Source organism: Ceratotherium simum, chromosome 33 (genome assembly GCF_057802395.1).
Source record: "Ceratotherium simum simum isolate JZ-2026a chromosome 33, ASM5780239v1, whole genome shotgun sequence".
Taxonomy (NCBI): Eukaryota; Metazoa; Chordata; class Mammalia; order Perissodactyla; family Rhinocerotidae; genus Ceratotherium; species Ceratotherium simum.
Genome location: NC_141932.1, coordinates 395,762 through 423,678, shown reverse-complemented (window position 1 = coordinate 423,678; position 27,917 = coordinate 395,762). Strand labels below are relative to the sequence as shown.

At 49.5% G+C, this 27,917-nt stretch overlaps 2 protein-coding genes across 12 annotated transcripts in view; one reads left to right on the top strand and one right to left on the bottom strand.

Annotated features, from left to right (window-relative positions):
- ZNF329 (zinc finger protein 329) overlaps positions 1-16,788 on the bottom strand; it is a 52,949-nt gene extending 36,161 nt beyond the window's left edge. For 3 of the 10 annotated variants that reach the window (XR_015549554.1, XR_015549555.1, XR_015549556.1), the window contains exons 1-3: positions 15,053-16,788; positions 14,456-14,515; positions 13,477-13,610 (exon numbers count right to left, since the gene is read on the bottom strand). The gene's annotated coding sequence lies outside the window, so the exon portion shown is untranslated. Of the gene's footprint in view, positions 1-970; positions 2,075-4,201; positions 4,811-13,476; positions 13,611-14,455; positions 14,516-15,052 lie in introns of those variants that run through there. The other 7 variants (XM_087422007.1, XM_087422008.1, XR_015549557.1 and 4 more) reach the window with 7 other exon arrangements.
- ZNF274 (zinc finger protein 274) lies at positions 2,670-26,419 on the top strand. Of its 2 annotated transcripts, XM_087421982.1 has the most exons (8): positions 2,670-2,814; positions 3,267-3,305; positions 4,082-4,208; positions 4,963-5,058; positions 19,108-19,590; positions 22,796-22,899; positions 24,067-24,193; positions 25,084-26,419. In XM_087421982.1, the coding sequence occupies exons 1-8, from the start codon at positions 2,689-2,691 to the stop codon at positions 25,992-25,994; spliced, it is 2,013 nt and encodes a 670-aa protein (XP_087278108.1). In that variant the 5' UTR covers positions 2,670-2,688; the 3' UTR covers positions 25,995-26,419. The 2 variants fall into 2 exon arrangements, with proteins under 2 accessions (XP_087278108.1, XP_014649902.1); XM_014794416.2 differs by lacking the exon at positions 2,670-2,814 and having other exon boundaries at positions 3,273-3,340.
- Positions 26,420-27,917: the final 1,498 nt, after the last annotated feature.

The following is a 27,917-nucleotide window of genomic DNA, read 5'->3' as shown; positions in this document are numbered from 1 at the left end:
GACTCGGCCTCACGTTGGACGGAGAAGCGGTGCCTCGGGGCGCTCCCGGGATCCGAACCCCGGGCCGCCAGCATCAGAGCGCGCACACTTAACCGCTAAGCCACGGAGCCGGCCCTAGTGTGACTCTTCATATATTTTGCTACAGATACACTCAAGTGTTTGATGGCAGATGCTGCCCTAGACCTGCTGGGGATGTTAAGTACTGCGTGGTGCGTGCACCTTACACTCCTGGTAAAATCCAAACGCTTGTCAATTCCAAAATACTTCTGGCCCTGAAGGTTTTAAATAAGGGATTGGGGCCCTGTATGCAAACAGGATGCATAACATTTTTCATATTTTCATGCATAATAGTTAACATCTGTTCAGAAATGCTTTTTTTTCATAATCAAATTACAGTAAATTAAATAGCATGCTTAATTTGCTAAACAGGAAAAAAACATGCAATTGGTTAAAAGTTATCTTAAAGTGGCTTTTGTGAATCAATCTTCAACGATATACTTATTTAAAATCACCTTTTAAACTAAAGTCATGTTTTCATCCAATACCATTAAACAGAAATAATTGAAAAAACTTCCAAGGGGGCTTGTTTCCTTAAGATGTTAAAGGCCTCGATCAAACTTGATAGTGAACCACTAGAAGCATCCCCAGCCACAGCCAAAACAAAACAACAATAATAATATGACTAATTAACATGGTTCTGTTACACTACCTAGAGCTATATAACATTTTTTTTTCAGTCAAAATATGCAAAAGGAAGATGCCAAATTACTTATGGAATGAGGATGGTGTCTTGCTATATAACATTTTTTTTAAGTCAAAATATGCAAAAGGAAGATGCCAAATTACTTATGGAATGAGGATGGCGTCTTATCTACAATAGCCAAGAAAAATCCAAGGAAATACTGTTAGAATAAAAGACATGTGCATGGTCTCTGAGTAAATACCAATGTGCAAAAATCAACAGACTTACTATTTGCAGCAATTAAGATGAACTGTGCAGCCTGCGGGTGGATGCTCTCCACAGTGGCCGTAAAAAATAACAACTCCTGGACTAAGTTTAACAGGCAGTGGACAGGATGACCCAAAGGGAGGCATAGGGTTGCTGAGACCTGCTAGGAAACCCCAAGAAAAAGGCGAGTACAAGGTCCTGGGCCCGAAGGGGACAGGAGAGCCCCAAGCACCAAGGAGGAGAGAGAATATCAGAGCCTGGGCCCTGAGGAAGACAAGACCATACCGGGCCTGGGGACTTGAGGAAGACGAGAGAACACTAGACACTGGACTCTGAGGAAAACAAGAGAACTGGGATCCCAAGGAAGATGAGGGTGCACTGGGCCCAAGGAAAACCAGAACATACCAGGTCCTGGGCAGTGACAGACTGTTTCCATTTCCTAGACATAGGCACCTCGGCTCACAGAAGACGACACTGGGCAGAGGATCCTGCCCAGACCACTCTCCTCCCTGACAAAGACCCTTTGCTTAACCAAACTTTAGTCAGGGTCTCCCAAACCGTCTCCCCAACAAGGCCTATCCATGTACTTCCTTGGAGAATTCAGTTTTAGCAAGAATCATGCTAAGTCAGTTTATCAAGAATTCCCTACCCTGATATCTGATGGAACTTCTCATCCCACTCACTATCTCCCCCAGGTGATATCCAAACACCTCGGCCTGCCTTTATCAAGAATCCTGTTAGGTTGGTTCAGCCAGAATGCCCCCAGACTTGATGTCTCCTCTTCCTAATTTTCTCTGCACTAACACCCACCCCCGCAACCCAACTTGCTCCTTGGCTTTAAATCCCCAGTTGTTCCAGCTGTATTCAGAATGAGCACAGTTCTACACTGGAATCTCTCTTTCCTTGTTGTAATAGCTTTATTGAATAAAATCTATTTTCACTGCTTTAACTCCTGTCCAGCTCTGATTTGTCTTTCACAAACCTCCCCCACCACTGTGCCTAGGATACAATTAACCCTGCCCTTCTCCCATAACTCGAGTGGACTTTTAGGCCTGGCCCCTCCACACACTTCCGGGCAGACATGACCCTCTTTTCCTCCCAGGACCCCGGGCGGACTTTAGCCCCGCCTCCAGCCCACTCCCTGCCCTCCCAGTCCGGCCCCTCCTTCCTCTCCATTAGACATGCATGCACATTTAGCACCGCCACACACACACACACACTTCCGTGTTTCCCGTCTCTCCCTCTCCCCGGAACCTGCGGGAACTTCGGCTCCGCCCCCTCTGCACTTCCTGCCCGCCCCTCCTCCTCTCCCAGAAACTCGGGGGTACGTTAGCTCCGCCTCCTACACGCTTCCCGCCCCGCTTCCTCTACAGTGGGCATGAGGAGCAGTTAGCCCCGCCCCTGCACTTCCGGCCCTGCCCTCCCTTCCGCCCAAGGATGTAATAATCAGTCCCACCACCCCTACCAACAGACTTCAATCCACTCCACCACTTCCGGCCCGCCTCCCCTCCCACGCCTTTCCTTTCTGCAACTTCCGGTCCGCCCCACGCGTGGTCACCCTCGTGGCGGGACGAGACTCCTCCCGGCGTGGGTCGCCGCCCACGCAGTGCTGCAGCCCCCGAGACCTGGCGTGCCCCAACCCGAGGGCTCCCCTTGCCCGGCTGGACCGCTGAGGGACGCACGAGCACTCTCTCCTGCCCTCCCTGGCTTCGCCTGGCACCCCGAACTGGACGGCCAACATGGCCGCCGCCTGGAGCGGTCGGGCGCGGCGCGGCGCAGGGGTGTCTGGGAGTTGTAGTCCGGGCCGGCGCGCTGACGCACTTCGCCGCGGGCCCACGGGCGCCATTGTGCGCCGCGCGCGCGGGGTGAGTGCGGCGCGAAACTCCCGCCCGTCGGGGGCTGTGCGGGGCTGGGCTGGAGACGCTGCGCGGGGTGCGCCCAGCCTCAGTCCCTTCCCCGCTAAGCTCAGGATCCGGAGCTGGCCTCGCCAGCCGTCCTCCTGCCGCAGAGCCGGAAGGGGCGGTGTGGTCGGGGCTTCAGGGTCAAAGAAAGACTACTCCCTGCGGGCGTGGCAGGCCGAGCCCTCCGGGCCTGCGGACTGGGGCGGGGGTCCACTCCCTCTGGCTGGGGAAGGCGGGAGGGCGGACTCCGCTCGGCGTGGGGAAACCGGTCCGCAGGTGGAGTCGATCCCTTCAGGGCGTTTTCCGAGGTGGGGGAGGACTTGTCATTTCCCGTCAGTGGGGTCGCTTGTGGGCAGAAGGGGGCCCCTCGACGTAGCCCTCAGGCCCCTCCCACCTCCCTAATTCGACATTCTCAGGATTGTCCACTCATACGAGACACGTCGAGGAGAAGGAAGGTATGGCTTCTGGGCTTCCAACGGCCTGGTTCTGTGTGAGTAGACGCTTCTTTGAGTTTCTGAGTCTACCCCTGGTTCCGGGGGTGGGGGTGGCCGGATGGTTGTGGGACACCACCTTCCCTGAGATGCGTCAGGTCGGTCTCGGGGAGGGGAGAGGAACTGGGTGGGCCTGAGAGACCGTGCTGGATGGAGGAACCGCAGGTTGCTTAGCTTTGCAAGGAAGTAGTTAGAGATCAGATTACGGAGAATTCTCATTTATCCTTTAAACTGGGAGGAGGCAGTGACGGGTCTAAGCAGGGATCAGGCTCACATTTAGATTTCAGCAGCTATTTTGGCATCAAAGCTAGGGGTGACATGAGTTCAGTCGCTAGGAGAAAAGAGAGATGAGGATGGATCCTTGACAGGTGAAAGCAGCAGCAGCACGGGCAGTGGGTGGGGGCTGAAGGCTTGGGTGTGATGATTCAGCTCACGGAATTCCCTAGTAAGAGGAGTACACATTGATAGGGGTGTGGGAATCCCCAAGTTAATAAGAAATGGAGAGGTTTTCAGAGAACGAAGAACCCTTTCTGTTGTCACGTATTGTCCTTACTGTGGCCTGAATAGGGTCTAGCTTGGGTTTGCTCAGTTTCAGACAAACGCAGGAACACATGATGAGACACCTGGAATGCTCTCAGGTCATCTTGTAGACTGTGCCTTCACATGCTCCATCAGCCTCTCCCCTCCTGTCAGCGTGGTTGACGACAGGCCCTGGCTTAACAGGAACTTGTGGGTTTCAGGAACCAGTGACTTTTGAAGATGTAACCGTGGGTTTTACTCCAGAGGAGTGGGGACTGCTGGACCTCGAAAAGAAGTCCTTGTACAGGGAGGTGATGCTGGAGAACTACAGGAATCTGGTCTCAGTGGGTAAGGCTGGCCTCCATGTCAATAAAGATCTGTGCTTTGCAGCACCAATGTGGTGCCTCTGAAGTGTGTGTCTGCTTGGGCTCAGGCTGCAGGGATCAGAGTGCAAGTGTCAAGGCCCTGGAGACTGAGGGAGAGGGCTTTACTTTGTACCAGAGGAAAAAGGCAACTTCACATATGGCTTTTGAAGCTTCACCCAGTCCATCCCTCAGAGGCCTTGAATACCAGGGAGGTGGGTCTATCGGGGATCTTTTCAGCTGCAGTAGTGGATGCTTGTTTTTGTAACAAGAATTCCAGAGGACGTGGTGTGAGTGTCCAGCAGCTCAGGAGTATCACCAAAGACCCTGATCCCTTTCATTTCCCTGTGGTCAGTGTGAACTTTTCCATTCTCTGGTTAGTTGCTGCGTGGCTGTGGCACCAAGCATCATGTCCCTGTTCAAGGCAGAAAGAAGGAAGGGGAGGGGGCAGCCCTGGCTACTTCTCTTTTCACAGCTGTCACGTGTAGCAAGATAGCCGCAGCTGACAGGCTTCCCTTTGTGTCTTGCTGGCCAGAACTGGGTCCCACTGGCACCTTTACTGGCAAGGGAGTCCAGGAAAGCAAGCAGCTGGCAAAGGAGATAGATGGGGTTATCATCACTGCCCTAGACCAGAAGTCACACCCTAGCAGGGGAGAATGTGGGGACAGCATGTGCCACAGCAGGAAAGCATTTTCTCCTGAACACAGACCCCCAAGCCCTGTCTCTTTTCCCTTGGGCAGAACATCAGCTTTCCAAGCCAGATGTGGTATCTCAGTTAGAGGAGGAGGAAGAGCTCTGGTCGGTGGAGAGAGGAATTCCTCAAGACACCTTTTCAGGTGAGAACGAGGCACACGGGAGTCCTGGCAGGGAATGGGCCAACTGGTTAGTCAGGGACTGGTGTCTTAGAAAAGGTGCACGGGGAGAAACCCTAGGTGGGGTGCTGTGATGAGTAGCCATAGACATGTGGAATCAAGCTCTGCGTTTCCTCTGGCCTGAGTCAGGGGTATCCTGCTTGGTTGAACGCAAACCTGTTGCCAGTGACGGGTTGGCAAGAGGGGCTCCCTCACCCTGCTCCGCTCACTGTCTCCTGCCCCTCATCATGTAATCACCAGTAACTGGAGTCTCTGGGCAGACGTTTTTTATATATGTTTACATGTATGTATATGAATACGTGTTTATGTTTTTGGGGGCTTATAGTACAGACAGGTCTGCTTCATTCATTTTACCAGATGCAGTGTAATCCACATCTGATTTTTCCCTCTTGATAGACATTCAAGTTGTTGCAAAAAACTTCCTTGCATACCTTTTTTTGCACATTCAAATTGGTTTTTTGGTAAGTAGGATTTCTGGAAATGGAACTTCAGAATCAACCAACGTGTAAGCTGGAAAGTGTGGTAGCAACAAATTAATGTCTAAAATCCTTTAAAATACATGTAGCTGCTCAAGTACATGAGAGCTCCCTTTCCCCTTCATCGCCAGCGATTTATAATGGTGTTTTTAAGGTTTGCAGATCTGATGGGAAACGATAATGTGTTCAGTTTAGTTCACATTTCCCTCATGAAGTTACACATATTTTCATAAGTTTGTGGACCTTTTTTTTTTTTTTTTGTGAGTTCATATACTTTCCCATTTTTTTCCTGTTGGTCTTTTGTGTGTGTGTGTGGGGGAACTCTGTATTATGGATGCTAATATTGCAAATATGCCAGACCAACATTTCTTTTCTACTTTTAGTCTCCATAAAGTTTTATGATTGCAGGTATTTTTCCTTTCAAATCTGTCTTTATTCCTGTTCTAGGTTTCATATCATACGTAGGCAGATTGTACAAATACTTTCTTGTATTCTAGTATTTTTCTTTTTGTTTAGCTGTTGCATTTATCTGGAGTTTTCTTGTGTATATGGTGTGGGGCACAAGTTCTTTCAACACCATTTCTGACTAGGTTCTTCTGCTTATTGGAAACACCATCTTTACTATGGACTAAATTCCCATAGCTGTCGTCGTGTGCAGGCATTTTTCTTTGCCCCTTCTGCTCCCTTGATCTCTGTCTCTGAGTAAACACCATATTGCTGTACTTATTATAGTTTTATAACAAACTTGGATAAGTGGTAGTTCCTCTCACTAAAAAAAAATTCTTAGCTGTTCTCAACCACCTGGTTTGCCCGATGAACACTTACCATCAGCTTGTTAGGGTTCATTGAGAAAATCCTGTTAGAATGTGTATTACATTTAATTGGAATTAGAAGTTCTTTGATGCAGAATTGGTCTGTCTAGTCGAGTTTTAGCACGAGTGTACAAAGAGGGATCTGCTCACCTCACTGTGCTATGTCAGGCCGTCTGAGTACTGTCAGGCTTTATGTTGCCGTAATCTGCTCAGGTTAATCTTCCCTTGGATTCTTGCGTTGTTGTTCCAGATGACCTGTCATGCTGTTGATTTCCTTATTATTTGTAACATTTTTGTTAGATTCTCATTAATTTTCTCAGTATAAAGGAGGAGGCGTTTGTGTTAATACTTCTTTTGCACAATCATGTAATTACATTCATCACAGCTGGTACTTCTGAAATACTGTGAAGCTAAGTGTGAAAAGTGAGTGTCTGGTCTCTGAATGGGAGTTTCTAGGTTTTGACAAGCACGACACTGGATTCTGCTTTCATTCGAAACAGTTTTTACCTAGATAAAGAAATAGTCATCTAGCTCTTCCTAATAAATGAAAATAAGTAAGAGCCCCAATTTCCCTCCAAAGCCTTCCAAGGTGACCATAGAGATTTTCTCCTTTGAACAGTTAACACAGTGACATAACAAACATAGACTTGCCCTGGTTGTAATGTGCTCCTGGTACCTGTTGACTTACTTTTTAGGACTTTTGTGTCAATGTTCATAAATTAGGTTGGGGAGGTGATTTTCTTCTTTGTCAACTTTTGTATCAGAGTGTGCTGGCTTGGTAAAGAAAACTGTGGATGCTCTCTCTTCCCTTTATTCTCTGTGCTCCAGTGTAAGTGACGCTGGCGCTCCCTGCTCCTGGCAGTATTCAGCTGTGAAATCTGGGCCTGGCCCCATCTTTGGTGATGACCTGTTTGCCACAACAAAGACTGGAGTCTCTGTGATTCTTCGCCCCCTTTTTCTGAACTCTATGTTTCAGCCTCATGGCTCAGCACTAATGTTTTCTGTTTTTCTTTCCATATTCAGTCATTCCTTTCACTTCCTACATTGAAAACTCCCTTCTGACCATTAGCACAGGTCACTAAACTATACCTCCCCTGGAAGGTCCCCAGCAACACAAGCACTTTGTATCCATCCACCATGGTTTCTGTTCCGTCTGGTTGCTCCCTTGATCCAGCCTCTTAACGTCCCTTCCCATCTCTGTGGCTCTGGCTGTGGTAGGTCTGTGTCTCATCCTCCCTGGAGTTTAAGTCCTACGTCTTGTGTGGGCAAACCTAGCCATGCACTCCTGGATGATCTAGTAGTTCCCCAAATCTAGCTGCCATGGGAGGCATTGGGCACCTGTGGTTCTGCACATCTCAAGAGAGCTGGCTTGACAGGTGACAGGAGATTCGGGGGCGGGGGGTTGCCCCAGAGCAAGAGACCATGTGCAGGGAGGCTTATCAGCACACTCTTGCAGGCTAGGCCTGAGGTGGTAAGTGCCTAACTCATCTGTGCTCTGTCACAAAGAGTCCTTTATGTGATGTCTTCCCTCCACTGCCTCCCTTGTTTCACCTCACAAATACTTGCGGAAGCCCTCCTGTGTCCCATGCAGTATACTAAATACTTTGGTAGTAAACCAAAGACCTAACATAATCCCTGCCATTGTAGACATCGTAGTCTAATAGATGACAGCCTTCTGCAAACAAGTTACACAGGTGTACTTGTGTAAGCACAGATAAATAGTGGTGAGCACTGAAAAGAAAAGGAGCATGGTGTAAAGCAGGGAGCAGTGGGGAATTACTCTAGAGGAGGTGGTCAGGGGACACTGCAGGGTGAGAGTTAAGCTGATCTCTGAAGAAAAATAAGTTTGCAGCCAGGTAAGAGTGGTGGTGAAGAAAGCTTCCAGGCATGGACAGAGACACTGTTTGGGGTGACGGTGAGAATGGAACAAGCTTGGCATATTCAGGGAAAGTTGCCCAGTGGGCTGGGAGGAGGAAACAGAGGTGTACTGACATGCAAGTTAAGTTTGGCAGAGAGAGCACACAGGGCCTCTAACTGTGAGGGGAGTTTGATTTTCATTGAGCAGATGTGTAGTGTGGCTTTTCACAGCTCACTCTGGGTGCTTGTGAAGAAAGCTATGGTAGGGCAGATGGAAGCAGGTGGGGGCTGTGGTAGCATCTAAGGAAGAGGTGGTGATACCTGGCCTGAGGGAGTAGCTGGCATGGGCTTCTCCCCATTCATAGGTGGATTCACTGAGGCTGGGTGAGTACCTGACTAAGGGGGTGAAAGAGAGCAAGCTGCCCAGAATCCCTCTTAGGTGAAAGCTGCAGGGGATTTCCTGCAACTATTCTTTGTAATGTGTGTGTCAATATCTCCTTTTAAAAATACAATAAAGGAGAAAAACTGTTACTCCTGAATTTCTGGCATTAGTCAACGACATGGGGAAACCTGGAAAAGGCATAGATTTTTGAAGGGTGGAAATAGAAGTTTTGTGTTTACTTTTATGTAGAAATAATTTAAACAAAGAGTTACATGAATAGCACGAAGAACTCCCTAATAGATAGCTTTCATGTAGATTCAGGAGTGTTTGGAACTGTCTTGTGTCTTGACTGGTTCTGTCAATGACCTATGAATGAGAGGGGACTTAGAGACACCCAAGTAGAGATTTGTGAAGCCAGTTGAATGCACTTGTCAGGAGCTCAGCAGGAGGTCCGGGCAGTGCATAAAAATATGGGACTCATAGATGTTTGGAATGGCATGCTTTACTGTCAGATGAGCCATCTGCAGTGGTCTCTTTCTCCCAAACTGGTGTAGCTGTGCCTCTCCTTAATGCAGAGAACTAAGATCGAATGGAAAGCTAGGCCTCTATCTATCTTATCTATCTTTTATTATTATTATTATTTTTTCTCTTTTTTTTTGCTGAGGAAGATTTGCCCTGAGCTAACATCTGTTGCCCATCTTCCTCTTTTTGCTTGAGAAAGATTTGCCCTGAGCTAACATCTGTGCCAGTCTTCCTCTATTTTATATGTGGGTCACTGCCACAATATGGCCACTGATGAGTTGTGTAGGCCCACACCTGGGAACCGAACCCAGGCCACTGAAGCAGAGCGTGCCAAACTGAACCACTAGGCCTAGGGCCTGGCCCCTGGCTACGCCCTTCTAATGCAACTCAGTTTGCATGTCTCTCCAGCTTTCCATATAGCAAAAATGGCAGCATAGGCATTGGTTGAAGTAGAAGGGAAACTGGGTAAACACTTAAGACAGATGGCATTCATCTTCAAAAAGGCACTGATTTGGAAAGATGCTGTGAGGATAAGGAATGTGGAGAAATATTTGATGGCACTCAGCCATCACTCAGTGTTCTTTCAAGAAAGTTTTGCCACATGTGTGGTTTGGGTGGAAAACTTGAGACATAATCTAGATTTAATCATTAGGAAAACAACGGAGTGCACACTGTTTTGAAGGTCATGATTGTAGGAAAACCTGCAGGACATTTAACTTTTTCAGCTTGTCAAGAAATTAAGCAGGAGATGAGCCCTACAAATAAGAAGTGCAACTCTCAAATTAGTACCAACATTAGTAGAAAAAATAACTTATACAAGAAGGAGATCGTTTTGTTGGGGAGAAGAGAAGGCAGTCCTCTGGATTTCATCCTTTGTGTAGCCTGAGAGGATTTACATGGGCATTAAAGCAAACATGGGGGAATCACACAGGAAATCAGTTGTTTTATACGAAGGATAATTCCTTCAAGAACAAGACTGAATAAATGTGTTTAGTGTGAGAAAGCCCGTTTTCAGCTCACCTCGGCCTTCTTTAACTAAAAGAAGTTGCACATGGGAGACTAATGTGCAGAGACCCTGAATGGAGCAAGTCCTTTCTATGAGTTTTTTGACATGAGAACTCAAATAGGGAAGAAATCCCAGGAATATGATCATAGCAGGAAAGGCTTCTGGCCTGATTCAGTTTCACTTGAGAGAATTCATACTGGACAAAAAAAAATTCCAGTCTGACTGAATTTGGAAAAGTTCTTACACCCAGTAATTACATCTGTGAACTCCAAAACCATAGGAACGTGATTGTTGTGGTAAAGGTTTCATGCATAGCCCTCTTATTCAGCATCATAGAAGTCATACTGGAGAGCGCCCAAGAATGTAATCAGTGTTAGGAAGGCTTTAGGAGTCACAGAACCCACTAACAAGAAGCCCTTCAGTAGGAGTCCTCATTGTTTTCAGCATCAGAGGACTCATATGAGAGCAGACCCTCCATGTAATCTGTGCAGGCAAATCATTAGCCTTAGCTCTCACCTTATTTGACAGAACAACAACAAAAAAAATTACACTGGAGAGAACCACACTGAATAACAAAAATCAAATGTCTCACCCTATTTTTACACCAGATAAGTCATACAGAAGGCAAACTCTACATAAAACTTGGATCACATAAGTATACAAATATAGTAAAGACAGAACCAGTTTTACTAACTTGTTCTGTTATCTGACCTGAACATCTAGAACAAATATTAAATAACATGGGTGAGAGCAGGCATCCTTATTTCAGTTTCCCATATATATCCCCAGCTGCTAAGACAGTGACTAAATCTCTGTCTAGCTCAGGAAACTGTTGAGTGAATAAATGGTTGAAGAAATTGCAAGAGACAAGAGGGCATCTTCAAAGAGGAGACTTTGGCCAGGCTTTGAGACAAGAGGGTGGGTAAGGGATAATAAAGAGAACTCTTGAGATGAGATAGATAGTGCTACGAAGAACTGTGAGAGGCTCACATCCTTGAGGCCTAGGTCAAGAGTCTAGAATCTTGAGTGACTATCAAACATGTTTTGGCAGGAATCCAACCTAGCAGAGTGTGGTCACATACTCTGCAACTTTTATTCAAGGATACTTTACATTCTCTGTCACCTTCCATACATATGCTCTCTAGGACTCATGTAATCTTGATCCTCTTATCTGGGGACCGCGCTCTGGTGACCAGATGTAGTACCCAGCATAATTTCAAGGCCTGAAATGCCTTAACTATTAATTGAATAAGAAGGAAAACAAATGAACTAAGCATTTGACTCAAACATTTTGGGGGGAAAAAAACACCTCCAAAAGTTCTAAGGAAAGAGAAGAAATAAGATAAAATCAGGAATAAATGAATCAGAAATGTAGGAGGAAAAAAGAATCCAAGAGCTCGTTTCTGGATAGACAAAATGCAAAACCAACTTTGATTAAATAGGAATAAATAAAAGGCAAGCTAAAAACCTATACAGGGAAAAAAAACTCTATACAGATACTCACCAACACATGTAGTTGTTTTCATTATAGTACTCTGCATAACTTACAAAGGATGAGCCAGCTCTACATACTGATATGAAACAATCTCCAGGATACATATGTGTGGGTTTCTTAAAATACATTATCTTTTTTTTTTTTAAAGATGAAATTCTTTTTTTTTTTTAATTTTATTTATTTTTTTCCCCCATAGCCCCAGTAGATAGCCGTATGTCATAGCTGCCCATCCTTCTAGTTGCTGCATGTGGGACGCGGCCTCAGCATGGCCGGAGAAGCGGTGCGTCAGTGCGCGCCGGGATCCGAACCCGGGCCGCCAGCAGCGGAGCACGCGCACTTAACCACTAAGCCACGGGGCTGACCCCTATTATCTTTTAACATAAGTATCTCAGCATACATAAAGACATATATATAGCTGCACATAATATTGATGTCTTTTTTTCCTTAAAAATATACACACAAATATGAGTGTGTGTTGAGTGGTTATCACTGGGAGAACGTAGACACTGACAGCCTGTGACTGTCTCCCAAGAAGGAAACTGGGTGGGAGGGTGAGTTTCCATTTTTAAAGGTGCTGCCCACAACTACGCTCAAAAAATGGAAACAGCTATCATCTTCCTGCTGTGTCACCAGTTCCTGACACAGCACAAGTGCTCAGTAATTATTTGCTGAGTGTAGGAATGAATGAGCAAACAAGATGGAAAGATTTCTGGAAAAGTGTAAAATTCTCAAAATTGGTCCCAGGAGAAATGTTAAAATTAACTTTTTTAGTGGCCAGTTGCACTTCAGTACTGACCTAGGCAGTGAATATTTTCCAACTTCCTGTTAAAAGATAGTTTCCGTGGAACATGAGCAGTTCACTGACAGAACACAGGCTGGCATGTTAACAGATTCTTTCTGCAAAGTATACATAGCATTGTTCTCACCAAAGCACAAAATGAGAAAATTACTGAGGAGGAGGAAATATTTGTAGCCCATAACAATTAACCACCTTTAAAAAAAAAAGCTAATCCTCTGAAATAGTTATGAGTTTAGCAGTGTAACAAGTTACAAAATAATACAGAAACAAATAGCTTTCTACTAATAGAAACTGATAGCTTATACCCAGAATAAGCAATTAAACACCAGATGAAGGAAAGATTTTGTTAATAATACTTTTTTTTTAAAATAGTACCTAAGAATAAATTAAGGAATGAGCAGGCTCTATCTGAAGAAAGTTATAAGTTAGTGGGACGTGTAAGACTTGAATAGTAGAAGCCTTAACTTCTTTTGAGGGCTTACGAAGGCTAGAAGTGTATGAGGTCCCTTTCTTGACTCAGTGCTACAGTCGACCCAGCCAGCAGCCTCTAGAGAAGAGCTGCTGGAGCCATTTTACCTGCGGGAGCAGGAGTGCAAGACCCTGACCTGGCTGGTCTGGGAAGAAGCAGGTGGGCTGTAAACCAGGGGTCCTCTTACCCCATGGCTGCTTACCCCAGCCACTGCTCAGGCTCCCAAGGAGAAGATGGGAACTCTGTAGCACAGCAGTCCTCCCATGATAATTTACAGATGGGACACAATTATAAGCCCAGTGAGATTTCCTGTGATTTGACAGAAATATGATAAAATCCAAACAGAAGGCCCAAAAGTCTTGGTGAAGGAAATTCCTTCACCAAGTCACTTAGAAGCTGTGTTGAGTCAACAAATACTGCATCTGCCAAAACGCCAGGTATGTTATAGGGCCGGGTCCCAGCAAGGAACAGGGTGGTAAGGCCCATCTCTAGGCCTACATTCATTCCAGAGCAGCCACTACCTCGTGTGGCTGAGTAAATTTAAACCGACTAAAGTGTACTTACCAGTTCAACTCCCCAGTCACACTGGCCATCTTTCAAATGTTCACTGGTCACCTGCAGCTAATGGCTACTATGTTGGACAGTGCAGATCTAGAACATTTCCTCCGACAGAGAAAGTTCCACTGGGCAGTGCTGCTCTAGAGAAGGTGGAGAGGTGATAATTAGTAAATTAACCAGATACTTTGAGGTGGCAATCAGTGCTATGAATAAAAACGAAACAAAGGGATATGCTAAGGTGGAGTGGAGAGGCGTCAGTGGGCAATACTAGTTTAGAACGGGAAGACAGCTCTGAGGAGGAGACATCTGAGCTAAGAGCTGGATGGGGCAGGGGAACCAGGTGAAGATGCTGGGAAAGAAAGACTACCAGGCAGGGCTGTGGCAAGTGTGTGAAGACTTTTGGACAAGACATCTTTGGGCACATTTGAGGAAAAGTACAATGGTGGCTGTGAGAAGCCCCCTTTGGTGTAAAGGGCATAAAAGAACAGGGTTTGGATCCCAGCTGCTGTGTTTCACAGTGTGTGGCCTTGGGCCGGGCTCCTAGCCTCTCCCAGTGATTTCCTTTGTGTAAAGGTTGGATGCTGTCGCTTACTGGACTGTGGTGTAAAGCCCAGGTCCTAGGGGGCCTTCATGAAACCGCAGTTACTGTTACTGATTCGAAGACTTTGACTAATGTAAAGATGATCATCAGTGCCTTTGGCAGATCCTCCTCTGGACCTGGCTTTGGGGTTTCCAATGCACAAGACCCAGTTGGCAGCCTCAGCAGTCCAGTGGGGGAGGCATACTTAGAAGGCGATGCAACAGGATGCCTAGCAGAGCTGAGGAGTGAATGATGGGGAGAGGACAAAGGCTGGAGAGCTAGGGGTATTCTGGACAAGGAGGAAAAGGGACAGGGGTGAGGGGAGCTGAGGTAAGCACTCCTCCTGACCCTGGTCATTGTTATTAGTTACTATTATACTTGTGGACTGGTAGCCCTAGTATATACCTGGTCAGTCAGTCAGGGTTCACTAGGAAACTCTGAGCACCGTGAGGGAGACAGCTTACCCTGGAAGGGAAGCAGCAGAGAAACACAAAGAACATAAGAAAAGAAAACAGTAACAAGAGGAAGAAAACAGCAGCTCCCATCAGCCTTTACTACATGCCATACCTGGCACTGGGTACCTGACCACTCAGGGTGAGGAAACTGAGGCCCAGAAGGATTAAGCCCTTTGGCCACAGGCTCAGTGAATTTGTATAACTAGCTAGATAGGGGGTTGCAGATTGAGGGAACCAAATTGTCCAAATTTCCCCCAGGGTTCATTTAGCTGGTGGGTTGAAAGCCAGTACTTGGAGCTGCAACTGATAAGGATTATTTTATGCAGCCCCACATAGATGGGTGGGTCAGTCAGTTACAGCCGTGCCCCAGTGAGGTGAGGAGCCAGTTCCACCCCTGCCAGCTAGTAAATTTAAGAACTTTCATTTTCTCTATGAAGTGGGGCAAATAAATTTCCTGAAACAGACAGCGGTAAGGATTACCTTAGAGGGCTTGGGGAATGGTCCAAGGGAGGAGAGATTGAGGACTGAGATGCTTAGAATGACTTACCACTGGCTTCCAGGCTTGTGGCCCATCGCATTCACTGCATAGCACCCAGTAGGTGCTTTGTGGTAACTGCAGAACCTGTGTCGGCCTGAAGGGCTGCTACAGCAGGGAGAGCTGTGCTGCGGATCCACTGGGCTCTCAGCACCGTCAGAACTGGCCGAGTTCCTGACATCCAAACCTAGACAGGCTCTACAGCTTAAAACAGTAAGAGTTAACATTTTTGAGTGAGCATTCAATGCAAGATTTTGAGAAAGCATCCTGATGCCACAAGGATAAGAGGAGGAACTAAATACATGATCAAGATTAAAGGGGAAATAAATACATTGGAAATGGAGTGGTGATAGAGGGGGTGGAGTAGAATAAAAAGAACCCAACAGTTATTTTAAGGGAGAAAGCACTAAATAAAAATCCCTCTGAACCACTGAGTACAGAATGAAGATTTTAGAAATGAGAAAGGTATGAAGCAATATGGAGAATTAAAATTGCTTTTAAGTGTCAGGCATAATTATTGCTCAGCATGGTGCCTGTGGCCTAGCACCCGGCCGCGAGGGAGTCCCCCCACATCTCCCGCATTGGGGCATTCCGCAGGCCAGTGCTGCTGGGACTCTGGTGAATTCCTGTCCCTGGCTTCTCAGGTTGTCCTCAGAGGGAAATTTCAAGACTTAAGAGCTTTAATTGAAAGAAAAATAAATGACCTGTGCTTTCAAATCAAGAGTTTGGAGAGGGGGAAATAACCCCCCCACCAAGTCCTGAGCAACAGGAAGGAAATGAAATACTAAAGGTAAACTCACTTGATCTAGAGGGAGTTGCAGGTGAGGCACTGGACGAGCAAGCCCCCAAATGAAACTAATTCAGGGCCAGTGTGTGGCTTAGCGGTTAAGTGCTTACGCTGGGCTACTGGCGGCCAGGGTTCTGATCCCGCGCGCGCACCCACGCATCGCTTCTCTGGCCATGCTGAGACCGTGTCCCCACATACAGCAACTAGAAGGATGTGCAACTATGACATACAACTAGCTAGTGGGGCTTTGGGGGGAAAAAAAGAGGAGGACTGGCAATAGATGTTAGTTCAGAGCCCGTCTTCCTCAGCAAAAAAGAGGATTAGCATGGATGTTAGCTCAGGGCTGATCTTCCTCACACACACAAAAAATCCTAATCCAAAAGCTCATTTGGGGGAGAGGTTGCCAACTAGATGCCTCTGATTATTCTTATCAAAGCCCACAACACTTTAAACGTAGGAAGGGAGTGACTGGCGAGCGCCGAGAACTGAAAGTGCGGCCCAGGACCTCTTTTGCAACCACGGTGCCCCAAGGCCAGCGTGGGGTGAGCGCGGCCTCCCCGCAGGGGCTCCTGACCCCGGGCTGACTCACGCGGGCGGCGCGCCAGCGACCTGCAGCACCCGTTAGGTCTGAGAAACGGGTGAGACGGGAAACCACAGACGCGGCAAGGTTTGTGACCAGGAAAAGAGAAAGCCCTGAGGGGACCAGGCGAGAATTGAGAGGCGGGAGACGAAAGTGGGTTAGGAACCGGATGCTGAGGTTTCCGGGGAAGTGGCCGCGCTCTTCCCAACACCGCGGTGCCCAAAGGGGAAGACTTGCGGCTCCGGCAGGCGTGTGTGGAAGCTCCACTGCGCCGCCCCGCCATGCGTCCGCCGTCGCGGGGGGTCGGGGAGGAGATGAGAGCCAAGGACTCCACAGCCGAGCGGCCGCCGTCAGGCTAGGGCCTGGGCGGGAGCCAAGGTCTTAACATGGTGGCGCCGGAAGTCCGCGCCGTGGAGGCTCCTGGGAGTTGTAGTGCGCTGGCGCGGGGCGCCTGACGAACTTCTGGGCGCGGCCGGAAGTCGCGACCGTGCGCCCTTCCGAGCCCGGAGGGGACAGGGCGTGGCTGTGGGGAGATTGGAGGCGTTGCCGGGTCTCACCGCGGGAGGAGGGGCTGAGGCCCGGACGGAGCATGCGGTCAAGGCTGCGGCCTCGGCCAAGGGCGGGTCCGGGAACGGCGCAGTGCCAAAAGCGCAACCTCCGAGCGCGGTTTAATGAACTGCGTGATGGCAGGTTCAGCGTGATTTACTTGCTGAAGATGCGAGCAGCGAGAGAAACACGCGGCGCGTGCAGGCAGTCTCTGCTCTTCAGGGCTGCTCGAGTTTTTTCCTTTTATTTTTTCCTTTCTTTAAGACGCTGCTGCAGTTGCTCCGCACTAGTAATTTCCTGCGCTGCTGCTTTTTACTTAACGTGACAGGAACTTTCCCGTGTTGTCATAGTCACACTAAAACCAATGTAATTTTTAATGCTTACGTGGGAATTCTGCACAATTTTCTTGAGCCATGTCCTAACACTTCCTGTGTTTTCCAGTTTTGCTCCGTCATATGCCACATTGCTCAGGAAACGTGTGTCGAGGACACGCAGAGGCTGTTTACTCAGCGTCCGCTTAGCAAGGGGGTCAGCCCCCATCGCTTGTGTCTGGTAGAAGCTGTAAGGCAGGCAGGGAACGGGAAGATTTATAGCGAAAAAACAAGGTTGGAAGTTATTGGCTTGGGGGCAAAAAAGAGAAACTGGCAGTCGTTAACCAAGTCCTTACTGTCTGGGCGTGTTGCCACAGAGGTTGTGGGTCAGAGTTCTGTTGACGTGTGTGGTCTGGCCTTTGTCTCTGAGTATTCGCTCTCTCCATAGCTCTAGGTCTGTCTTCATCTCCAGATAGCTCCCTGACCATAGTAGGTTAACCTGGTGAAAGTCCCTGGGCAATCTTTGCCAAGGCTTTGCGTTCATGCTGTAAGTTCCTTCTCTGGTAGAGTTGTGCTGACCCCTCATACCACAACAGCAAGGGTGAAAGTGCAGGTGTACTCTTGATGTCAGCTGTGCCATTTCTGTTCTTATAAAACGTCATAAATCTAATTGGAAGTAAATCATAATCCATGGTTATTCATGCTTTTTCTATTTATATTTTAAAGCCTCTAAGTCATTTAGAACTCGTGTTTCTTTTTAGAGTTGTAGAGAGCTTTCTTGTTTCCTGTTGCTTTGTGTGCTCTCTGTAGCATTTCAGGGCCATCCTGGAGTTCTGTTCAGCAGATGCTCTTGTGGACTCGATGCCAGGACCCAGAGCCCCTGCCTTTCCCAGACGTCTTCTTTCTCGGGTTCTGTTCCCCTCACGGCTGCAGGCATCTACAGCGTCACAGGTCTCTTCTCATCCCTTTTTGCCTCTTGCTCGAATTTTTTTTTTTTTTTTTTTTTTTGCTGTATTGTGATATAATTTACATACCATAAACTTTACCCTTTGAAAGCGTACAGTTCAGTGGTTCTTACTATATTCACAAGGTTGTGCAACCATCACTACAACCTAATTTCAGAACATTTTCATCACCACAAAAGAGAAACCCTGTATCCGTTAGCCATCACCCCCCGCCCCGATCCCTTCAAGTCCCCCATTTCCTGAGAACTACTAATCTACTTTCTACCTCTATATATTTGTCTGTTTTGGACATTTCATATAAATGGAATCATACAATATGTGGCCTTTTGTGTCTAGCTTCTTTCACTTAGCATAATGTTGTCAAGGTTCATCCATGCTGTAGCATGTGTTGGTATTTCATTTCTTTTTATTGCCAAATAATATTCCACTGTATAGATAGACCACATTTTGTTTATCCATTCATCATTTGATGGATATTTTAGTCGTTTTCCCTTATTGGTTATGATGAATAATGCTGCTATGAACATTCTGGTACAAGTTTTTGTATTAACATATGTTTTCAGTTCTCTTAGATATATACCTGGGAGTACAACTCCTAGGTCATAGTATAACTCTATGTTTAGCTATTTGGGGGGCTGCCAGACTGTTTTGCAAAGTGGTGCAGCATTCTCTATTCCCACCAGCAGTGTACGAGTATTCCAGCTTTTGCACATCCTTACCAACAATGGTTACGGGCTGTCTTTGGTAATAGCCATCCTAGTGAGTATGAAGTGGTACCTTGCAGTGGCTTGGATTTGCATTTCGTTGGTGGCTAATGATGTTGAGCGTGTTTTCATGTGCTTGTTGGCCATTCGTCTTGCTCTGCTTTTGACCTCCAGAGTGCCCTGAGGCTCAGCTGGACCCCCAGTTGGATCCTCTTCCTGCTGGGAATCCCCTGATGAAGATCGAGGTTGTTGAAGTCCTCACACTGAACCGGGAGGTAGCTTGTCCCCGGAATGCCCAGATCCAAGCTCTCTATGCTGAAGATGAGGGCCTGAGCCCAGACGTTCTCTGGGAGCCCACTCCACAGCTGGGCGAGCATCCAGCTGACCCCGAGGCCGCTCGCCAGAGGTTCCGGGCATTCCGCTTTGAGGAGGTCCCAGGGCCCCGAGAGGCCCTGGCTCAGCTGCGTGAGCTGTGCCACCAGTGGCTGCGGCCCGAGGTGCGCTCCAAGGAGCAGATGCTGGAGCTGCTGGTGCTGGAGCAGTTCCTGGGTGCCCTGCCCGGGAAGCTCCAGATGTGGGTGGAGTCACAGCACCCAGAGAACTGCCAGGAGGCCGTGGCTCTGGTGGAGGATGTCACCTGGATGTCCGGGGAGGAAGGTGAGTGCAGTGGAAAGGTGGGGAGAGGGTCACTCCTGTGGGGACATCTTGGAGGATGGGGGAGGAAGAACTCCAGGCTTCTTGGGGCGGTGGGGAAAGAGTCGTGTCCATTCCATCTAGGCAGAGGGCATCTGCCTCGCCCACGTGTTCCCAAATCAGAGCTTTAGGCGCTTCCTTGCTGATGTACCTGCTATTGCCCCTAGATCAAGGGCTCTGAGGATGGCCTCAGCCTGGGACCGTTTGTGCAAATGGAAGGTCTCAGGCCCCACCGCAGAGCTACTGAAACCCTCCGGTGGGACCTGGCACTGCATCCTTTAATGAGCCTTCCACAGGCTTTTGATGGAAGCTGATGGATAAAGTGCTACATTCCTATCCCTTTGGGGGATGCTGCACCACGAGCCCATAGAAAAGCTCATTTCAGTCACACAGGCATATTTCCAAAGTGTCTTCTATTGTCATGTGCTCAGTGGGGGCTGAGGATAATGTGGTGACCAAGACAGACAGGACTCAGAAGGACTCACGAGCTCAGCCAGCCGCCAGTCTAGCAGGAAAGGCCGGAATTTGACAAGTGAATTTGCATGTGACAGTGGTGGGGTCAAGAGGCACTCAGGGTGCAGCTGAGGTGCTGGAGCTGAGTCCTGGTTTGGAGTAGAAGTCAGAAGGGGGCGGGAAGGGGCTGGCCCCGTGGCTTGGCGGTTAGGTGCGCGTGCTCCGCTGCTGGCGGCCCGGGTTCGGATCCCGGGTGCGCACCGACACACCGCTTCTCTGGCCATGCTGAGGCCGTGTCCCACATACAGCAACTAGAAGGATGTGCAAGTATGACATACAACTATCTACTGGGGCTTTGGGGAAAAATAAATAAATAAATAAAATTAAAAAAAAAGGGGGGGGTGCGGGAAGGATGTGCTCAGCAGGAGGAGCATCACCTAGGAGGCCCAAGGTGAGAGCAGTCACAGCATATTCAAAAACCAAGAGAAATTGGTTAGGTTTGTGGGAGGGAGCAGGGGCAGGGCTGGCAGGCCCCTGGGAGGGATTTTCATGTTGTCTGAAAGCAGTGGGAACTGATCCCTGAGTTCTCAGGGCAGGTGGCACGATCTGAGTGAGCTGTAAAGATTCCCCAGTGCAGCGCGGTGGATGGTGGACGGAGAGTGGGGTAAGCCTGGAAGCAGATGGGCCGCCAGAGCTGTTACCATGCCCGCTGAGAGGTGTGGTGGCTTGGGCAGCAGTGGCAGTGGCGGGGCACTGCGGAGAGAGCACGTATGGGACGTATTTGGGAGTGAGACTCCATGAGACCTGATTTCTGTCGGGCTGAGTTCCATAGAGCACGACATTGCTTTTCTTTTCTCCTCTTCCCATGTTTGCGACGGCATCCAGCATCTGGTGTGTCCCCAGAAGATGTTTCTTGAGCAAACGGATGATTGACTGATTGACTTGTGTGATGGAGGGTGGATGGGGACTTCCTGGAGGAGCAGGTGTGGGGAGGGAGCGGGCAGGCAGCAGTGTGATTGTCTCACATGCGCGCTGAGTCTGGGGCACTGTTGTTAGCGGGATAATGGCCCCCAAAGGTGTCTGTGTCCTAATCCTTTGAACCTGTGAATATGTTACCTCACGTGGCAAAAGGTACTTTGCAGATGGGCTTGAGTTAAGGATCTTGAGATGGGGAGATTATCCTGGATTATTCAGGAGGGCCCAATGTCATTACAGGTGTCCTTATAAGAGGCAGGCGGAAGGGTCAGAGTCAGAGGAGATGTGAGGACAGAAGCAGGGGGACGCAAGGAAAGAGCTATGAACCAAGTATTTTAGGCAGTCTCTAGAAACTGGAAAAAGCAAGGAATGTATTCTCCCCTGGAGCCTCCAAAAGGAACGCAGCCCTGCCCACACCTTGATTTTAGCCCAGTGAGGCTTGGGTCAGACTTCTCATCTCCATAATCATAAAATAGCAAATTTGTGTTATTTGAGCCCCTCTTGTGGCAATTTGCTAAAGCAGTGATAGGAAACTAATACAGGTGCCAAGGAGACAGTTGTGAGCTCATGAAATGAAAGTCAGTGAGTCTGTCTTATGTTTACGCCTTGGGAGTGAATGAAATCAATTAGGATTACAGAGCACGCTGGGGAAAGGCCTTCTAGAGAACCCTACATTTGTGGTCAGCGTGTTAATTGGGACTCTTGGATGTGACTGCCACACAGCCTTGCACAGAATGGCCCAACAGAGAAGGAGAATTTATTTAAAAAGTCCCAGGGTGATTTAGCTGCAGGCATGGCTGGACCCAGGGGCTCCAATAGTGTCCACAGGACTCGTCCTTTCTCCTATATCATACTTCTGCTGGTCTCTTTGGGCTTCACTTACAGGTAGACTGTTTGTATGTGGGGTCTCCCCACGTGGAATTTCTCTTTCCTAAATGTTCCAGCAAAAGCCTCTTTGGCTCTGATTGGCTGGCTGTGGGCCCCGTGTTCAACCCTGATCCAATCATTGTGGCAAGGAGGGAGCGATGGCCTGATGGGCCAGCGTGGGTCAAGTGGTGTGTCCTGCTTGATGGTGGAGGTGGAGTCGTCATTATGGAAGCCCATGGACCAGGTGGGGACACAGGAAAGTTGGACATGAAGGAGCCGTGGTTGAGAGGGGCTGTAAGGCCAGACGGAGCTATTTTCTAAGGTGGAGGAAACTTGGTAAATTTGCATCAAGATGGGTGTGTGTTGGGAGAGTGGATCTAGTCCTGGGGGTCAGGGGAAGTCCCACCCTCCGTGGGGTAGCAGGAGGGAGGCAGGAAAGCTGGGGAGCACTCGGAGGCCAGAAATGGGGTCTTGGTTTCTGAGGAGAAGGTGTGAGGCCAGCTGCTGAGGCGAGTGTGGAGATGAGGCAGGTTCCTCAGAGGAGGGACTGGGTCCAGAACAGTCCTTGGAGAGAGGGGAGTGGGACCAGGGTCTCAGCAGTGGGGACACCGGTGCACTGTGGCTGTGTGGGGTGACACATCCTGGGCCTTCAGGTGTGGGGATTAGGGCCCGGGCTGTACGGAGGAGCTGAGTGGGGAGCTGAGCTGGTGAGAAGAAAGGACATGCAGGACACCTCACAGGAGCAACCACAGGATGAGATACGGGGTGCATTGGCTCTGTGATCCCAGAGAGAGAGACATGGGTGGAACTTGCCTGCCTGAGGGGGAGCTGGCACCACACCCGGCTGATCCCCTGTGCTACTGTTTTCTCCCAGCGCTGCCTGGCCAGGAGCCCACCTGCCCTCTAGAGACCGCGGCTCAGCAGGAGGAGAAGGAGCAGGAGGCTGTGGCCTCCTGGCCAGAGAAGGCACTGCCTGAGGTGAGTGGGGAGGGTCACCCTCTTCTTCTCTGGTCACAACATCCACCGTGAGGTGGGCCCACCCCTCCCCAAGGCCTCCTGTAGGCCAGGCCTTTTAATTTCTGAGCGTGAAGGGCAGGCCTGCACTCCAGCCACCCTGGCATCATTGGAGACCAAGGGGGCGCATAGTGACCGGGAGTCAAGAAATCTGGAGGCAGGAGGGAGGGGCCAAGTGTTTACAGACGCATGGGAGGCAGGGCAGCCTCAGGCAGGGCAGCCACAGACCACCACATCTGGATCCCAATTAGAAAAAGAGAGCCCTTGTCCTTCAGAAATGCAGATTTAGGTGTTTGACTAACACAAAGTCTGGGATTTGCTTGAAAATAACCCAGAGCTGGAGTGTGGGTGAAACTGGACTGTCCTGACGCTTGAGGCTCAGCTGTGACCAAGTGATGGCGTGGGGGGTGGAGGGAGGGAGGCGGTGGTTCTGCTGTGAGTGGCTGACGGCTGGCTCAATTTATTGGCTCTCGTAACAAGTGGTCTGGGGTCGCCTGCAGGCAAGGCTGTCTTCAGGGGCTCCCGGATGATGGAGGGATCTCTCCAACCCCAGTCTTGTGGCTCTGCTTTCTCCCATTCCTTTTCAAGTAGGCGCTGCCCCTTATGGGCAAAATGCCTCCCAGATCCAGGCAGAGGGCTGGGGGAGGCCTCTTGCTCCCGGAGTCCGGGTCACCTCCTCAGAAAGGACTGACCACAGAGCAGCCTGGGTGACTGCCCCACAAAGGTAGAGGCTGGTTCCCTCACATGAGGAGGGCCTGTACCAGAAGAAGTGAGTGTGCCCCGGGAGGGGCAGTCTCCTGTGGGAAGTGGCGGAGAAAGGTGGGCTGGAGACAGGGTGGGAGGGTGGAGGCAGATTGCTTGTGGCACTTGTAGATCCTAGGGAAGCAGGGGCTCTGCCTCTAGCCTGGGCCCCAGACTCTGGGTTTGTAAGGAAGGACCCATTCGACCTCTTAGGGGCCCCAAGTCAGTGTTTCCAGGGAAACCCCAAAGCCAGGCATACCCCAAAGCAGGGGCATCTTCAACACAGCAAGCTCTGTCAGAATGTCCCAGCCAGCCTTTCTTCCGTCCCCATTGAAGACTCCCTGGCCCTCCTGCTGAGCAGACAGAAAGTGACATTGTATGACATTGCAGGAGCCAGTGACCTTCCTGGACGTGGCTGTAGACTTCAGCAGGGAAGAATGGGGGCTGCTGGACCCGACGCAGAGGACCGAGTACCATGACGTGATGCTGGAGACCTTCGGACACCTGGTCTCCGTGGGTGAGGCTACGCCCATGCTGGCCACTCTACCCTTCCCAAACTGAGATGCCCCAGGGACCCTGAGTCAGGGCTTATCCCTTCTCTGGGCCAGTGGAAGGACTGAGCATGCCCTCAAGAGTCCTTGCACCATCCAGGGCCTTTAACTGGCACTGTGGACCTGGAGGGGTGGGCGTTGTATGGGAGGAGGCAGCCTCAGGTTTAGGGAAGGACTTATTTGCTGTCCACTCTGAGGGTAAATGAGAGAACAGGAACACAGAGAGCCAGGAGAATGCTCCCCAGCCCTCGCCCATTTCTCCATCATCAAGCTCCATGTTCCCCCCTCACCCCATCCTTCTGTCACCCAGCTCCATGTTACCCCTTCGCCCATCCCTCGATCACCAAGCTCCATGTTCCCCCTCGCCCCTCCCTCCATCACCAAGCTCTGTGTTCCCCCTTACCCCATCCCTCCATCACCAAGCTCCATGTTCCCCCTTGCCCCTCCCTCCATCACCAAGCTCCATGTTCCCCTCGCCCCTCCCTCCATCACCAAGCTCCGTGTTCCCCCTTACCCCATCCCTCCATCACCAAGCTCCATGTTCCCCCTCACCCCTCCCTCCATCACCAAGCTCCGTGTTCCCTCTTACCTCATCCCTCCATCACCAAGCTCCATGTTCCCCCTCGCCCCTCCCTCCATCACCAAGCTCCGTGTTCCCTCTTACCTCATCCCTCCATCACCAAGCTTCATGTTCTCCTCTTTGCTGCTTCACTGATTTTCATGGTCTCTCTCCCCAGCTTGCATGACTGTACTTGGGGAAAAAAAAATCCCCAATTTGAATACTTAGTTATGTCATACTATCAACCCAATTTAACACTTTCTCTCTACAGTATCCACACCTTTTGGTTTCTTTCAGGGTGGGAGACTACACTGGAAAACAAACAGTTAACTCCAAACTCAGACACTCCTGAGGAAGAACCAGGCCATGACCTGAAAGTGGAAGAATTTTCAAAGGCTGACGCCTGGTCCTCTACCTCAGGGGCCGTCCTGCAGGGTGGGGTCCCAGAAGTCTCAGACGCAACGTTGAAACACGTGGGGTCTGCTCAGGAAAAAATCGTTCCTCAGAGGCGGCACTGTGAACGCCCCAGATCCCAGGTAACCACGGGTCTTGACGCGAACCACGTTTCACCCCAGAAAACTCTTCCTAGAAAACGCTTGCGCAAGCGTGGCTCGCGGGTTAAAAAGATGATGCCTAATCCACATGTGAAAATTCGTCAGAAGAAGAAAGGAGAAAAGGCTGGGGAGAGCAGTGGCTGTGGGAGGACCATTGGCCGGAGCGCCCTGCAGATCACGTTCACGAGGATCCACAAGGGGAGTCAGGTGTGCCGGTGCAGTGAATGTGGCAAAACGTTCCGGAACCCGAGATACTTTTCTGTGCATAAGAAAATCCACACGGGAGAGAAGCCCTACGTGTGTCAGGACTGTGGGAAAGCGTTTGTTCAGAGCTCCTCCCTCACACAGCACCAGCGAGTTCACACTGGAGAGAGACCATTTGAGTGTCGTGAGTGTGGGAGGACCTTCAATGACCGCTCGGCCATCTCCCAGCACCTGCGGACTCACACCGGAGCCAAGCCCTACCAGTGTCAGGACTGCGGAAAAGCCTTCCGCCAGAGCTCCCACCTCATCAGGCATCAGAGGACTCACACTGGGGAGCGCCCCTACACGTGTAGCAAGTGCGGAAGGGCCTTCACCCAGAGCTCACACCTCATTGGGCATCAGAAAACGCACAGCGGGGTGAGATGTAAAAAGAAACGGCCGACCTCATAGCCCGCCACCGGCGGAAGGTATGCTGCCTTTTCAACCCGATCCTGCAATTGTAACATGAATGGGCCTGGTTGGGGTCGGAACTGAATGTGGAAAGAAGCATTGAGTGATGTTCTCAAGACAAAAGGACAGCCAGGGAGACCGCCCTGCACATGAGTATGTAAGAAACTCAGGAGAAGTTGTTGCTGATGAATGTAACAGTTGGAAAAACATTAATTTTTCACTCAGTTGATTTGTTATAATTTGTTCATTTGGTCATTAAAAGTGATATTAATGAAACCTGCAAATGCTTATTATAATGTAAGTTTAAAGATTCTGGTACCAAAAAATCTGTGCACTGATATTATATTTGTGATAAAGTATTTATGTGTTTGGGCAAGGACTAAAAGAGAACATGGATAAATAAACTATATATTTCTGTGGTAGAATCTGTGTGTGTGTTTTCCCACCTGTTTAATTAAATATCTTCTCATTAATTTGGTATTTAAAATAAGCAACGTTAAAACAAAAGGAAAGGGATGGTCAGACCAGTTCTGGCAGATTTCATGCAAGACTGCAGCTTCTCCAGCCCAAGATTCCAAGTGAGTCAGATGCGCAGATCATTCCGTTCCGTAGGGCGTCATGAGATATGTTTGGGAGCAGGGAATGGGAACCTTGAGGAGCCGTTGGAGGCCTAGAGGGCTGGAAACCCTAGGCCGGCATGGGGCCTTCCTGGGGATGTGCGTTTGCTTCACATTTCCACTTTTCCTCAGGGGCTCCTTCAAGGGAGGGAGCTACCCTCGCCAGGTGCCCATCACCAAGTTAAGCAACAAGACACTGGCAGTACTAGGCCGTGTATTTGATGCCCATGTTACACATGAAATGACAGATTAAAATTCTTTCTCCAGGTCACAGTCTATATAGCCTGGAACCCATTCCATCCCTTGCTCCTTGACTCCACGTTTGCTCTCTTGAGTTCTGCATAATATTTCAGAACATTTTCTAAAACTCCAGCCTCTTTCACGCCTTCAGGGTGGTGCTGATGAGAGCGAGGTGCAGTCCTGCCTCCGGTGAGTGCGCCTCACTCCTTTCCCTGCAGAGTGAGCGGCCCTGGGAGGCAGGACTAGAGACGCCCGAGGCCAGGTGCGTGGGGAAGATGAAGACAACACCCGCAGCCCTGTTGCTCCTCACGCACTGGGCGTAGGGCTCATGGCTGCTGTCTCACATTTAGTCATCTTTTCCACAGCCCAATGGTGGCACGTTAACTTCTTTGAAAGATGAGAACACCTGGGGTTGAACTTGCCCAGGGTCTGCCTGCCTTCCCACTGCATAAGGTGGAGGTCTTTCCGGGGAGGGAACAGTTTTCCATGGAGAACAGCAGCTCTTTCTCCAAGGCCTGACAATGTAGAGATATCCATTCACATGGGGAGTGGCCTCATCATGGTGCCCAGTGCCTGCTGGGGAGGCCCACAGCCATGTCCTCAGGCGAGGTCACTTCCTGAAAAGTCACACTGACTTGTTGCCAGAAGACGGTTCCTGGAGAAGGTGAACTGACTGCTTTTCCATCTGTGACAGTTTCAAACAGTGCTACACGTGCCCAGCCATTCCTCCTTCCTGGAATCTGGCCAGGCTTGTGACTGCTTCCACCAATAGTGCTGGCAGAAGTCACACCATGTGACTTCCATGAGATGAGGTCATAAAGGATGCTGAGGGCTTGTTTCCTCAGTGATATGAGAAGCAGGATCGTCAGCTGAAACTGACTGGGCTGCAGGATGTTGGCAGTAAGGAGAGAAGAGTGACGTTGTCCCCTCAGAGCGAGGTGAATGGATGGGGATGGTCTTGCCCAGCAGCTCCCCCAGGGCCCCTGAGGTTTGAGGGTCACTTGCTGAAAGGCGAGCTTGTTGGCCTGGTTGTGTGTCTTACCAGCTTTGTTCTGGTGTCCGTGAG

Bases quoted from the DNA above. Each gene is read 5' to 3' on its own strand.
- ZNF274 (XM_087421982.1), top strand. From the start codon at position 2,689: ATGGCCGCCGCCTGGAGCGGTCGGGCGCGGCGCGGCGCAGGGGTGTCT. The intron at 19,591-22,795 runs GTGAGTGCAGTG...GTTTTCTCCCAG, and splicing joins CTGGATGTCCGGGGAGGAAG to CGCTGCCTGGCCAGGAGCCC. The intron at 22,900-24,066 runs GTGAGTGGGGAG...ATGACATTGCAG, and splicing joins CAGAGAAGGCACTGCCTGAG to GAGCCAGTGACCTTCCTGGA.